Genomic DNA, 16299 nt, shown 5'->3' with positions numbered 1-16299 from the left:
AATCGGAGAAGCCTGTAGGGTGTTTTCCCCACTTTCCCATATAGTAAATCTTATGACGCTCATTAATTTTTAAAACACTCCTCTACCCCACAACCCTTGCTCGTAGCAATTAGATTGTCTGTCACCACGGCAGGAATTCATTACCTGTTAGCCGCTTTAAGGGCAATTTTCCCACTCGTAGCCAAACCGTTGGAATCCTTAAGACCCGATTGGCTCCAAAGACTGATGTGGCTCCAATTTGGGGTCATAAGGCTCAATTGGCTTCCAAAGGCTGATGTGGCTCCCTTTTGGAGCTTCATAAGACTCGGTCTAAATTGACAATGAAATTAGCAGCGCTGATTAAGGGAAGGAAAAAGGGTCACTGATGTTGGTTCAAAGAATAAGCTAACACTGAAAGGCACGGAAGAGGAATTGAACTATACTACATCGCAAATATATCAAGTTATTATATAATACACAGGATATCTATCTGCCTCTCAATCAAGACAGTTTTTTGCTTGTATACTATAATATTCTAAGCGACCAGTATAAAATCATTGCGGGGATTGAAGCACCGTGAGATAATAAGGATTTCCTTGACTTGTTCCTGAAGATTGACTTGTTTTTTCTCCAGAAATCCGTTCATCACCAGATACTTGAAGGCTCCAATTTATAGTATAGCTTGACAGATCGTAAGTCCCAGGAGAGAACAAACAAACCCGCAGAGGAACTTTAACCGTAGAAAATGGACCAAGTTCTAACCGTTTAGAACTAGATGCTGACCAAATAAAAGGAGCACCACCATCAGATGATGACTTTGTAACTTGTGTTCCAATGGTGTTGTTGGGTGAATCTTTGGAATCATCTGTCGATGCTATATTGTGCCATCCTACTTGGAGTCCAGTTGAAGCTGGTGATGGAGGTGCAGCAACAGTATCACGCAAGTGACCACCAGTACTGGTATCGACTGTATTAACTCGAATAGAAGCACCAGAATCTGATGAGTTGTGGATTGTCAGGAAAAGTTCAATCTCGCAGAAAGAGATTGAGAAGTCGTGATTCAAAGCTCGTGGCCCATCCATCAGCCACCACACAGGGCTTGTGCTTGCAATACTAGAGAGAAAGAAAAAAAGCAAATTAATACATAAAAACGAGAATGTTAGCCCAATTTAGAATTTGAAAATGAAGACCACCTATGAGAAACTGATACTAACCTGCGGCTGTATAGATGATGAGAAAACAGACGTGAGGAACTTGATGGGCCAGTTATTGATTCTTGAAGCTGAGAGATTAATATAAAGTTTGCAATGCTTGGATTTCCCTGGTGCAAAGCATAACAATAAGAAAATAAAACATCCAACAGTAGTAATGATATGGGTTTTCATTATTTTGGAGTCTAATGCATTTACCAAAACTGCAGGAAAATGTGACTAATGGATACTACATTGGGATTTCTCACAAATAAACCATATTTGCATCCTTAAAGTTTAAACCCCTTGAGTGCTATATTCAGAATCGCTCATCCTCATTGGCATTCGGTTTGCAGTCATGCTTAATGAACTGAGCATATATATTCCGTGTGAATGTGTTGTATGTTCACAATATTACTGATTTGCATATCTTCTATAATTCAATATGTGTTGACTGAGATACAGGCTCTTGAAAGTGCAGTCTCAAAATCTCGAACATCACAACCACTTGTAGTAAAATGTTTCCGGAGGACTTGAGTATACCAGTGTAACATGGTGGGTTGAATATCCAAGTACCCACCACCCACATAATGTGGACTTCCATCCCACCTAGGTGAACACTTTTCAGGATTATTTCCTATTGCAAGATTCTCTATATCATAAAGTAGGAGGAAAGGACAACGAAAATTGACGCTTTGATTTCAACTGGGATCCAACAACATAAGCTACTTAGTAGTATTGAAGACCATCTGAAGGAATTCATGTGGTGAAATTTTTAAAAGCCAATCCCATATTTTAAGCGATGCAGGAACTTATATGCAGCATTTCAAAACTTGAGCACTTGCATCATTAAGTAGGTAAATATACTGAACCTGATTTGACATTTCCTGGTGCAACCTGTCATGATGGTGAAAAGCTGCTATAGGTGTACCAGACATATCAAACATTGCTTCACTGCCGTCCACACCCAATCGTACATCAGTTCCACCGACAGAGCTGTGAGTCGATAATGTTTCATCATTGGTTAATTTACTACAGTCCTGATATATAAGAGAAATCAGTAAGTAAGCAAATTAAAGAGGAACTGTTTTGTATCAAATAAAACAATCGATTATGTGGCCGTAAAATCGACATCTACCCTAATTAATTACTGGTACCAACTTAGGCCAGAGATGAAAGTAAACAATGAACAGCAGAATCACAAAAACAATAATGACTTTCTCCTCAAAATATAATTTCTGAATTACCCTAACCCTACAACAAAACGACACAGAACCCTATCATTTTATCTTGACAATCAATACATAATCGTTTGGTAACCATAACCATCAGCAACATTAGATGGACCTAGGAACAATTCTCAAAGAGTGTTGACAAATCACCACGGCTAATGCCCATTTATTGTAGATAGGTGACTAGCTATGAACTTGATTCCCATTAGACAAACAGAGTCTACTTAACTGCTGGAGGATGCGTTTTTTCATGGCACAGTAGTGAAAGTGAAGCTACAAACCTCAAGTTTAAAAAAGCATGATAATGCTTGATTAGCAACTAATGCTTGTGAGGGACAAATTGGACCATCAGATGAGAGTGGTAAGATTTTCCACTGGTGTCCAATGGACGATAACTGTCGAAGATGGTAAGTCTCAGAACTGGTTCTGTTCACAATATCCATGCGCACAAGGAATTCCTGCAATCTTGAAGGACACGGGCTGATCTTGACCGACACATCCAATGATGGTAAGGCCTGTTAAAAGAAAAATAAACAATAATGAAGGTCAGTGCACATCATATACTAAGCTTTCAAGCTACCAGATTGGTAAATAAACCAAGTCTAATACTACATTCTGAGCCAAATCATTGGTATAAACAAAATACAAACTACAACCAAACATAATGCTGACTATAAATCAATTGGAGAAAAATTAGTAGAGAATCACCAACAAGGATACTATTTTACAGAGTTGAAGTAAGCATTGTGGCGCTCCGCAGTTCACATATTTACAATAAAATAGATAATAATATTTCTCATGTGCACTCTTTTGGGGACAAAGAAACCAAGTGATCTGCAACTAAGACTATAAGAGTGAAAATTGAGAATAACCAGAAGGCCATACCTCCAGATCATAATGCATTCGAAGAGTACGAAATTTCATCCCACTTGATATATCTTCCATTTCATAGTATATTGATATAAACAATGAGATGCTTCCGGGATCTCCCAGTTGCAACCAAAGAGGCCATGATAATATCTGGTGTCCTCCTACTGTCACATCCTTCACAAAACAAAGACGTGAAACATAAACACAAGCAAAAGGAGAGACAAACATTGTACCCAAATCTCGGAAACACCACAGTTGGTGGTGAACGTTATGCTGTTGGTGACAATTTAAACCAGGCTTCAATCCCCGTAAGTATCAGATATTGTCAACTTCTCTAAAAGAACTTCACTCACTCTCATAAAAAAGATAAGTAAAGTCGGAGGTACAAGAATTAATGAACAACTAACCTCTGGAAATTGAAACACAAGGCCATCGGACCCCTCAACTGAGTACAACTCTCTGCTAGCCGAGGTTTTCTGTTTATGTAGACAAGCAGGAAATTCTGCATTCATATCTTCGCGATAACCTGGAATTAAACATCTTGGTCGATTGATCTTCATCTTAAGATTCTGCAAACATTTAAATCGAAAAGATCAATTTAAGCTTCTGAGCTTGTACAAACTAGAGGGCAAGTTTGTCACACGTGAAAGGCAGAAAGGCACATCAAAAATGCATCAGAATTAGATATTAAATACAGAAAATAATAACACAATATAACCAAATTATAGACAGGAAAGTGACATCTACAGCTTATACAAATATCAGCCATAGAAATCAATTACTGTATCAGTGACTTCAATCTAAATACATTATCTTAGCTGTAAAATTGAGAACACAGAGGAACAAGAGACGAAAGAGGAAGAGAGCAGAGAAGATAAGAGGAAGAGGATGAAGCCTGAATCTACACCGCCACGTATTGGCCAAGTGATATTCTGCTTTTAAATTTAGACAACCAACAGAAAGAAATTTGCTCAAAGACTTGAGACAGAAAAAAATGACCGCGTAATCATTTCATGGTAATAGATGTATATCACAAGGAACCTAGCCATCTAGGAATGAAGACCGTTTGCCTTTTACTAACCAATGTTACACCCATCCAATATGTTACATGAGAGGCAACACCACTATACAGCCTACCTTGAGAGGAAATTCTGATGTGTTCCTCAACTTCAAAACAAGACGATGCAACTCCCCAGCATATGTTCTTTTCGGTATATGCTGGATGCAACCCTCCAGCTTTGGCAGAGCCTAGTGCAAAGGACACCAAAACACAAATTAAAATATTTAACATCAAAAAGAAATTAAAAAAAAAAAAAACTGAAAATTTGGCGTGGCCAAAGTTTCACCATAGAGCTCGAAAAGGACTACATTCTTTTGGTATTGGGGGTTGGGATATTTACAACAGAATATGCACCTTGATCACTGTAAACTTCAGATTATTGCTTGAAGATGGCTTAGCTTTTCTTCCCTTAACACTTTTCTTCTTTACTTGAGCAGAATCAAAATTATGATAACCAACTACAGAATCTGAAAATTTCCATCTGACACCGACAATGTTTAGAATACCTTCCACTCTGGGTGTGATAGTCAATTGGATCTGAGAATTAAAAAGATTTCCAAATTAGTACTACTTTATGACATGTTGATGTGATATAATTAAAAAAAAAAATAGCCATATAAAAATGAACGCATACAAACAACTATATTTTCGCCTGTAAATCAGCACTGCCTGCAAACTAACAATCATGTTACCTAGTAAATTTTAACAGTCAAAGCGCTACAAGAAGAACATACCGAAGGCTGCTCTTGAGAGAAAAGCAACTATGCACTAGACAGTGCCTATCGAACAATGTAGTAAATGAACAGTTAATGCATCCGAAAAGCGAATATGCTAGCTAAAGCCTTGTTCAGGCTAAGAAAATAAATGATCCATTTTAAACCTGTTGAAGAGTCTTTAAAAGAAATTTTCTGGTGGCCCTTAACAAAACTTTGGCCTAGTTTACCTTTTTCTAAAAGTTACCCCCTATGATCCTTTGATGTACTAGTACAAAGCATTTGGTGTTGTGCATCAGCCTCTTTATAGTACAATTAGTTTTCAATGCAGAAAGTCGGTCTGACTTCAACACTCTGCATATAGTAAAGTTTTCTGCTTATTTGCACTTTTAGATTCTCATGGCTGTCGAGAGTTTGATATACAATCTAGACTTTGCAGGTATAGAAGATGTAAGGAATTTAAGCTCCATCAATTTCTGACACTATTACATCATTCTAGTTCAGTCCAAATAAAATGAAAAAAAAAATTAAGTAATTAACAATCTACCAATATTATAAGCTCAAAACTCAAGCAGAAGGCAGAAGAAATTTAGTGATACCCTGAGAGACAAACTCAAAAAGCAAATTTTTATATCATGAAAGGATATCCTAAAACGTCATCCAGGCACTATAGAGGGGATTAACCATACCAAGAACAAGGATTATATAGCAATGTCCTAGCACTAGCATATGTAGTACATCACCTTATTATGGGTCAACGCAGAAGATTTTAGAGAATTGAGTAAATGTAACATTTACCAGAGTTGTTTCACGACCTCCAAGAGAAAAGTCGACCTCCGATAATATAAACGAAGAACTTCCAGCATTTTTCTCCCTACAGCATCAAACCATCAGCCCAGTTTATCAGCAACAGCAGTAGCAGCACTGATAAAAGGAAAAAAATAGTAATAAAGCAGTCTAAAGAATATATACCAACTGCCTTTCAACTTTTGGAGTTCCAGCTCATCCTGCAATGCAGATGCCAAATGAAGTCCGGTATCACTGACAGATTCATCACCTGACGCAACCAACATTTTGAACCATAAGATACGTGATTTAAGTAAACAAGATACAAACATTTAGGAATGTGAATACCAGCCATTGTCGTCTCTTCTTCTGACTGACATATGAGAGAAAGACCATTAACAGAGATTGGAATTTGAAGAGGGTTTCTGAATTCAATTTCAACGGTTATGGCTTCTGCAAATAAAGAAGAAAAGCAGAAAACATCAGCATTTGCACATTGCATCTTCAAGAATGTTCATATCATGGATATAAGAATCGTGATGCAGTCAGTGGGACTATGCTACAGCTGATCAGCTCACATATTATCAGTAACCTCGTGATAAGAATCTAGATAAAGATATATTATGGGAACTTGAGCTGAGATTCAAATTTCAGATCAAGCAAGAAAATAATCAATGGATGCTTTACCATCATCTTTAATGTCGAGTTGGATAAAAGCTATCCTACTAAGGAACAAAATTCAAACCACATCACCCAAATACAGAGTGAACTGCCAGAAAATCCAACAATTAGACATGCCCTTACATAATATTTCTTGATTTTTTTTTTTTGAAGCATGACATTTCCTTGATGAAACAGTCCCTTGCATTTATGATTTATCCCTCTGGATTTTAACTCTTTTGAAAAATAAACTCGAACACCCTTTGGCCTTTACCACACAAATATATATGTTAATCAGACTAAGGTACGTATAAGTGAACTAAGGCTTCACCAAGAAAAATCACCTTCCTTGGCCTAGTGGTAACTTGATCCTGGCGAAGTCTGGTGGGGAGTAGTGGGTGACAAAAGACTACTGCTTATCAGGCATAGGGTTCCTCAATTACGATGCACAAACATTACAAGGGAAAACATGAGGCCCAAGTTTCATTTTAACGCCATCTAATCCTACAAAGTTTACTTTCATAGAATTGGTTAATTGACTTCTCAAACGAAAAAGTGTGACTGAAGATGAAGACGGAGGCAACATCAATGAAATTGAATGAGCAAAAAAATAATATTCCTAAGCCTTATCTATACCTCCAGCTACACAGATATTAGAATCTTTATGTTTCTTTGAGTACTTAGGTTGCGATTCCAGCCAATTAAACCGCATGGTAGGTATTGAAGGAACCATATCCTCCTCCAGTGACCGCCACAAACTTTCTTTAACATTAACCTGGATTTTGGAAAGAAAAAAGAATCAACAACAGGCAACTAACTTGTAAAACCCGATTTAACAAACACATTAGATTGGATGCTTTACTAGGAGGGAAGTAAGTAACATCTTATTGTAGAACTAAATTTATATGAAAGAAGCCGCAATAACAATAACATACTCCGTGGTATGTAAAGGTCATTTAAATATCCTCCCACTGAACACATGGAAGAAGGGATGATTCAAACTTAACGAACATACTCATTAGTCGCATCAAATGTTACTGCTGAAAAGAAAATAAAGTCTGCCTAAACCGACTACATAGCTTATCCGTCAAAAATCATTTCTACATCCTTATGACTGTTTTTAGTTGTGTGCTATATATATGTCACCCTTATACTCTTGAACATAGACGAAATGGGCAACAACATTAATTTCCAGCCCTAACTAATTGACACAATTAAAAAAAATGCAGTTTTAAAACAAAAAAATCCAAATGAAAGCAAAAACAGTATGGGCACAAAAGATTTACAAATGGATACAAAACAAGTAAAAGAAACGTGTGATCTTTAAAACCAAATGAAAACATAATCACACAAAGATGATAACAAGAAGTTGCCTCATACCTAACCCTGAACCTAAAGCAACCATAATAAGACAGACGGAATGTTAATTCAAAAATGCCGGAGAGAGAGTCGGCAAGCTAAACCATTATTAATCCATCCACCAGTCTAGAGAATCTAACAAATGCTACCAGAATAAAATATACTGTGAGGCCAAAAGATGCAACGAGTCTACTTACAGCAGTAGGTGAAGCAAAAGTTCGATGATCTTCAAAAATTACTTTCAGAGATGGCAGGTTGATGGCGGGCAACTGAAGTTTGAATACCTCAAATGTCTTCCCCATTTTCTAGGTATGCCACATAAACCACAAAGTACAGTCAACATTCTGCCAAACAGATTCATAGAACTTTTACCATGCCACAACCATTCAATCATTAGATACACCCAGGATTGGACTAATACTCACCTGAACAATTTGAAGAAAGTCTCTTAGAAATAACTCTTGGGTAACGATAGACTGGTGACTACATGCCAGGATTTCTAACATATGTTTCATTGCAACATCAAATAACTCAAGAAAAGCGTACCACCTGCATCAATTTAGAGGGAACATCAAGAAATTTCCCAAGATCAAAACGAATTTGGTAAAATCTGGCACGCAAGCTTAAAAGCATTCTTGATTCAACTTACTTCCCCATATGAAAATGAACATGATCATTTATGTACTTCCAAGTGTCTCCTTTGTAAACAGAAAGAGCCCCTCTATATGTCCGAATTGCATGTTTCCGCTATAAATTGAAGAAAAAGGAAGAAAAACTTTGAGAAAACAAAGCAATGCTACACCCTACACATAAGGAAGAAAATTCAGTGACAGTACCTGATCAGATATATTGTAACGGTTACCCGCAAGTACGAGATGAAATCCATACTTGCGTAACATGGGTGGATTAGACATCAAGTAGCAGTAAGATGCCTGCTCAAGCATTACAGCTGCATGTAGTGAAGGCTCCTGGGGAGAAATATATGGTCAGGACCAAAACACGTAATCCCTATGTTGCAATTTTATGGAGTATGACTACCTCATTAGAAATCCGAAAGTAAACACCAGCTGCCTCTTTGTATATATCCCTGCACTTGAGCATTTCTGTCCACCAGAGACCACACCTCGTAGCATTTCGTTGACCAGATGATCCAAGTTTCTGGACAGACCCAATTTAACAAAAGAAGTTGAGGCTTAGTATCTCACCAGAGGAAAATATATATACTGCTCACAGTCAAATGAGAAATCAGCAATATCATCATCACTCATCCATAATGCCCAAACAAGAAAGGAAGAAAAGAACAAACAAATTGGAAAGTCAAACACCACATTTTTTCACACGATATAAACCATATTTTTCGAATCAACACAGATCGATTCAGCTTCCTTCATTCCCCGATGTCCAAAAAAAAATTATTGGAAACATTTCAGGAGAATATACTTGAAACTTTGAACCATGTGGTAAGTGCATGCTCCACAAGCAAAAAATTACCTTCTAGAGCAGCACTTACTTCCTCATAAAAAGATTTTGTCATCAGATGAAAAGAACAGTACCCAATTAAAGGTACTAAAAACAAATGTATCAGATAAAATGTTGTTAGCGGCAGTTCCCCACCTTCACAAGACAGTAATTTACAGATAATCTTGGACCTAAAGGAAAAAGTAGATATACCAAGTAAGTATTGAAAGCACTTTCCATGCAATACTCTGCATCCTTTCTTGATTGATCCAACATAAAATAGGTAAGTGCTTGCATTTCCTACACACAAGATATGGTAAATTTGAGAAAAACAAGATGAAAGCTGAAAGAAACACAAACATGGCAACGTTACTGAAAAATCATTAAAGAACCGTACAAAGCAAAGAATTACTGAAATTATCCCTTAAAAAAAGCTGCAATCTTTGTGGTCTCAGAAACTTAGAGCTAATATGAAAGATCAAAAGAGGACTACCAAGGGGAGGCATGTTATTTAAGTCTCAACAATTTGTGGCCACAACATCTTATGTTTAGCCATTTGACCTAAAAACATCCAAATACTCTATGCATGATGGATAACAACTAGTCTACTGCTTATAAATTCCTTATCACTTCACTTGCTAAACTTCGACAGCTTCTCTAAAGCCTGCATATTCAGTACCATTTCACACAAAAAATTCCAGAACTACCTGAAATTTGTCTAAGCTATCCAAACTCAATATAGAATGTAGCTCCAACTGTCAGTTATTTCAAATTTTTCTTCGCGATGTATCAGTTAATGCAATTACTGTAGAGGCCGCAAAGAGTCATCTATTCTGCTAGTAAGAAACTGTGAAGCTGGTTCAAGACGAACATCATTTGCTTGGTAGTTTGTAAAGGCCTTCAGGAATTCATAAAACTAATATATTAGCAATAAATCTGCTATCAAAGCATAAGTCATAATGCCATAAACATTGATATACTAATATTAGACAATGCAATGGATCTGCATTTACCTTTTCCTACTTTTCCAACATAAAACTTCGATCATAGTTAATTCTAATAATCAAAAGTGTAATCAGCCAACTTCATGAACTTTACTTCATTCAATACTTGATCAAATTATTTAAATCATTGAAGTGCGAAATCGATATTGATAAAGATCCAAATGTCAAACAGCTTAATACTGGATGGCTTTCTATTTACACATTTAGCTACCTGTACGCCTGCAAAACGTTTCCAGGCCTTGTCAAGCTTGTAATCTGTAGAGAGCAGCCGATAATTCGACAAAGCAAGTTCATAATCTCTCAACATGAAGGCATAATCACCCAAAAGTCTAATTTGAGACTCGATGGAGCTAAAGGTGTACCTAAAACAATTATTATGCAGAAAATTAATTAGACAGACAGAAAGAAGATAAGCACAGCAATGATAAGAATCTATAAAGGAAATCTATAATGAGCTTACATGCCGCCGCTGGGAGCATCTGGTGTTTCTTCTTTGCCTTTTCTCCACCACAGATTCTTTATTTGATTCCTAAATCCCTTACGAGTTGCAGAAACCTAAGGAAAAGGCCAAGAAAAGCCAGTGGAGTGGATAGACATAGTAAGAAAACAGTGTATATGAGTGAAGTGCAAGGCGACAAACCACTAATACCAAAAGTTCAAAAGCATAACAGACAAACAATTACCTGTTGATTAAGCAAACGTATTTTTTGCTCCATGTGAGGAATGATGTGTTTGGAAGATAAATCTTGCATGAGTTCCTTCATCTATTTCCAAGTTTCCAAACACTAATATATTGGTCAGAAATTTCCAAGTAACTATTGGATAGCTTTTTTTGCAAGAACTAGTTTTTTTAAATAAAAAAAAAGAAAGTTTGGAGTTTATGCGGCTACCTCATTAATATCCTCAGAGTTCAGAGCGAGTGGAGAATCAGTTTCCTGTTACAAAAAAAAATGGTAAATCACAGAATTATTCATGCACTGTGATAAAAGTAGCCAGATTTGAAAAGTATGAGGCTCTAAATGTCAACTTACATAAGGAAACCATGGGCTATCCTGCTGGTCTCCGAGTCCATCTTGACCAGAGTTAATGCACAATAAGCTACAGTCATTTGTGCCAAATGCACTCTTCATTTCTGTTAACAAATTCATAGCCCTGCCAAACACAAAAGGTTACAAAAATTTGCAGTCAGTCAAGCAGCAAAAAATTTCTTCCAAATTAGACTACCCTACACATTTGTATATTATGCTGATAGTCGGGCACAGAGAGCAAGGAATTAATATATAGAAAACGGGATATTGGTGTGACATCAGCAGCAGGTATACCACAGTACCATATATCCAAAAGCTTAAGTTGTTAAAATTAGTTTGAGTCAGTTTAGAAAATGCACAAACTTGTACAGACTAAATATTTGCAGGACAAAAAATAAATATGAAACTCAGTTATACAGTACTTCTGAAACATTACAGGAAGAACACCTCAACTAACACACACACACGAAGACTATCTGGCAGTGTGTTCACATATACAGCAATTAAAATTCAGGCCTGGATGCCAACCCATGGTACGTTTTTGTAAATCTCGCTTCACTGGTTAAACTATTTTCTATGACTATAACCTTTTAAGTTAAAAGGGTCTCTGGTATATTAGAACATTCACATGTTTTTAAATTTAGAAGAGCTATTGCATTTCACCTCCTTTAAAGAAAAGTAGAACGGTAGGGAGATATATGGAACTGATTTTCCTTTATCAAGTGTGATGACAAGCTTGTACATAAAATCCGTAAAAGAGAAGTATGAACTAGCTCCATGCCATTTCGAAAGCCTTCTCATAAATCAGAGAATGAACGATCATCCTACCCAACCCACGGCTTCCCTCGTTTGGACATATTTTCTAGTATTTTGATTGAAAGAGCTTACTAAGCCAATGCCTCATTGGGACCTGTAAGTTTAAGGCTATAGCCTAAAGTGTAAGCTGCCGCTCAAACCACTTACAGAAATGGTTTAATCCTGAAGCTGTCACCTCAAGGCACGGTCAGCCAACATCTTGATTTTTTATACAAAGATTTGATTATTTTCTAAGGTTAGTGCAAAATTTTGACCGGCGTGATGCAGTTGCAACAAGTAGAAAAACTCATTGATAAAATAGCAGAACCAATCATATGCGAAATTTCCCAAAATATTAACAATAGCCAATGTAGGCTTAAGTAGCAAAATTAGTGAAACAAGGTAGGCAAATAGAGTTCTCATAAGCTGGAGCAATGGCAAATGTTATTAAATAGGCCAATACAATATATAAAGCAGTGAATGATACACTCACTTCTCTGAGGAGCCATCTTGATTGTCATGGACTAACAGATAGTGCTTTAAGATCTTCGGATCCATTGCGCCATCATTTAGAAGAGAGGGCAGCTGGTTGGTGTTAAAAAGATCAATAAATTTGTTAACAGGTTGTTCATCTTTAGAGGAGACGACCACAAGACCTGCAGCATATATTTGAAATGAAGATCCGGAGTCAACTTTTTTTGTATCGGTCAACATTCACTACTTACTGATAATAACAATTCCTATTGCAACAACAATATTGCTATTCTTTTGAGAGTACCACAAAGGCCAACACGAATAAGAATAAAGCTAATAACAAACCCCATGGAAGGGATTGGAAAGCAAAACTTAGGAGTCACTATTGACACAAATTCTACTTACATGCCACAGGGTGATCAAAGGCTTCGTGTTCCGAAAATGCTGGGGCGAGTATAAGCTCTTTATTGAAGGCTTGAAACCATGAAGGCAGGGATTCCGTTTTAGCAACTGCAAAAGAACAAAAGTGCATATTATTCTAAAGTAACATAATCGGATACAAAGTCTTTCTAGATCCAGAGCGAGAGATTCACAGAGAGAGAGAGCTTTTATTAAGAAGACACAACTTATGTTGTTTATCAAAAACGAAACGACATAAACTGTGCCATTTTTGCTTTACAGGGTTCACCGTATGTTGTTTGTTCAAATGATGCATATTGTGTAGCCCTGGGTGACTCCTAAAGTCACTCCACAAACTTGTTGAGTGATTACTGGATTTTTGGAGTAAGATCCTCCATAAGACTTTCCCGAATAGAACTATTTCAGGGTCATAAAAACATGATTATCCATGCCATGCATGACTATTCGTGCCATGTCTAGGTAATAAACCCCAAAAGAAAGTCTTTTTTTCATCATTTAACGCAATGTCTCTATTAGTAACTTAAAGGCACCACTCTACAGTTCCTTTATCACAAAATTAAAAGAGTATGTGACTTGGAGGTATTTTGTGACCTCACTTTCCGACCCCAAATCAACAAAAATCCAAACAGAAAGCGTCATACACTGAAGTGGCAAGGTATAATAAGACGGAAGACCTTCCAAACTCATCGATTCCGACATGTGCTAGCACTGTTTCAGTAAACACTTAACTTATCAGGGATCGGGACACTACGAATAATTCCATTTGGTATAAATGTACTCGAGCACTTTCCTACACAGATTACAAATATAGCATTTATCCTACAGATGTCCCGAGAGACAACTGCTGTTTTTTAGTTTGTTTTGCACCAGTCTAGCAGTTAATAAGAACCCACTCTAGAGCATATATCTGACACCATCTATAGATAGTTCTTTAGATATCCTTCACATTCTCTTATGGTTTTGGTGTGTAACAACGTTGTAGTCGCACCAAAAAACATATTTTGATAATTTCCTGGATCAACATAAGCTACTAAAAGGAGATGCAACTGTTGACATCTACTAACAGACCAAGTCAGACGTCAAATCTAATTCTTCGATCTTCTTCTTCTTCGAAGTGTCAAGAATGTTCATCGTCACTTCTTCAAAAGAACATTGGTATCTCATGGATTAGCTCTACCGAAGCAGTCATGGTGATTCACAATGTCCAAGAAATTAAAGACAGCTTACAATCCTATGACAAGCATACTGACCTACGAGTTGCGGCAGATTAAAAAAAAAAAGAGAGAGGAAAGAATACTGATTGAGGGTACATGTCTGAACACTGAATCCTTGTACGGTATTAATAATACTAGTAGGCATTCTTCTTGTTATATCATAATAACTTGATGATATAGAACATTAAACAGCAATTTCTAGTCCAAATTAAAACATCTAAATAAAAATTTGACTACTTATGATGTAATCTTGAAGCCAAAAAAGTTTCCATTATAAAGGAGGTACCAAAACTATCCCGTGTTACTTGTTACAGCCGTCATACAAAAGAGAGTTGCATAATTCCTAATTACCGATAAAAAAAACCTGAATTACAAAGGTATTCAATTAAAGAAAACAAGAGACTGAACTTACCTGCAAGTATGTTTCCTAGTTGAGGTGGATCTGAGCACAAATCAGTGGCATCTTTCTCATTGGCATTAATAATTACCTGTTTTAGATGGTCGTTTATGGCCTGAAAAACGAAACACTCGCATACATTTAGCTACATGCAAAACTTGAACTACAATCCAACGAAGCAGACTTCTTAAGGTAAAATAAAAAATTGTGTTGAAATCACCAGATAAATTCCCAGTTTCGCATTTTACTTGAGAAGTGGACAAGGATGATTCCTCTTTACAAGACCCAAGAAGTGTTTAAGCTTTTCCGAAGGTGGACCTAAGTTACATTCTGGAAAATCTTGGTACCATATCATCCTAAAAAATCCATCTAGGCTTTGCTTGGTATGTCACCCATTTCCACGGCCAAAACCTAGTCTAGAATGTACTTAACTACAGGCATTTATGTAATCATTAGACTTGTACGAAGATGAACTAATCAGCGGCCCAAATCCAAAAAATCCAAAACAAAATCCATGAACTAAAAACAACATAAAAACATACATGAAATTTGACGATACCACAATCAAACTCCTAAATATTGATTCATGATAGAAGTAATCACTCCCTATTCAACTAAATACATGAAAGTCCCCAAGTCTAGTAACTGCACCAAGACACTAAAATACTGGCAGTTGATTTACAATTAACCATGGGACTTGCTGTTTATGTTCATTAAAGCTTTCGGCAAACCAAGCACAGCCCTAGATTTCCATTTGAAATGTGAATTCTAAGCTTTTGATCCCAATTCTCAAATTAACAGATTTACCTCTTTATTAGGTTGACGGATATCCGAAGCGTAATACAATCGACACTTGAACTTCTGCAACCTATATGGTTGATCACTGGCAGTCCTTACAGGCACTGATACAAAACAAGATAGAACACAATTCAAACTGAGTATCACAATGTACTGAAAACACAATATAAATTGTTTGTAGAAAAGAGAGAGAATCGAATCTTACCATCAATATTGTTGAATACACAAAAAGGATTCAGCATCTGAACCAAATCGAAGCCATTCTTAAGACAAGATTCTTCAACAGTTTGGGTTCTAAGAACCATCACTACAGGTGTAATTTCGTCTAATAACATCTTCCCCAAATACGAATTTGCTGGATCCATCATTGTGATTGATTGTAATTGCGATGACGATAATCAAAATTCTATTACTTGATATAATGTTACCAACATGTGATTAGATTCACTACTCAGATCATTTAAAAGTAGAAGAAATGGGATCTCGTCGTGAAAGTCGTTAAATTGGTTGTTGTAGGCTTGTATCGACAGACCTATAGAGTTTGTGGAGACTTTCTCTCTCTCTAGGAAATTTGAGACTTCAAATTTTCAGCTCTTCTCTCGTTTTCTCAAAGGAAAATTTGTTGTCTGGTTCTAAGCCCAAAATATCCTGGCGGGGCCACTCAAAAGGATTTAGGGGCCAACAATAAAACAAAAAAGGTCATCCAAAGGGAAAATGTAGCCATCCTTATCTCGCGTAATTCGTAATGGCGAAATTACCCTTATATATTCGGAGGATATGATAACATTGTTACCCTCCGAATGCAATCGGAAGCCAAAATCGTTCCCATACTTCCGATTGTAGTCGGTGCAGTATTAGAATG

The 16299-nt window shown here is 36.8% G+C and overlaps 1 protein-coding gene across 1 annotated transcript; it reads right to left on the bottom strand.

Moving 5' to 3' along the window:
- Positions 1–374: 374 nt before the first annotated feature.
- On the bottom strand, positions 375–16035 carry LOC113309576 (trafficking protein particle complex subunit 8-like). Its single transcript, XM_026558015.1, has 28 exons — positions 15643–16035; positions 15447–15541; positions 14655–14754; positions 13014–13118; positions 12628–12790; positions 11343–11463; positions 11202–11246; positions 10995–11075; positions 10772–10866; positions 10523–10673; positions 9521–9607; positions 8888–9007; positions 8686–8817; positions 8499–8596; positions 8275–8398; positions 8047–8154; positions 7127–7265; positions 6179–6283; positions 6017–6101; positions 5843–5918; positions 4686–4868; positions 4409–4519; positions 3679–3840; positions 3287–3445; positions 2683–2916; positions 2042–2209; positions 1194–1300; positions 375–1092 (listed from the first exon to the last, which is right to left on the bottom strand). The coding sequence occupies exons 1-28, from the start codon at positions 15803–15805 to the stop codon at positions 534–536; spliced, it is 3876 nt and encodes a 1291-aa protein (XP_026413800.1). The 5' UTR covers positions 15806–16035; the 3' UTR covers positions 375–533.
- Between the last annotated feature and the right edge of the window lie 264 nt (positions 16036–16299).

This window comes from Papaver somniferum, chromosome 9 (assembly GCF_003573695.1).
Source record: "Papaver somniferum cultivar HN1 chromosome 9, ASM357369v1, whole genome shotgun sequence".
Taxonomy (NCBI): domain Eukaryota; kingdom Viridiplantae; phylum Streptophyta; class Magnoliopsida; order Ranunculales; family Papaveraceae; genus Papaver; species Papaver somniferum.
The sequence above is the reverse complement of the archived record's forward strand: the minus strand, read 5'-3'. Positions and strand labels throughout refer to the sequence as shown.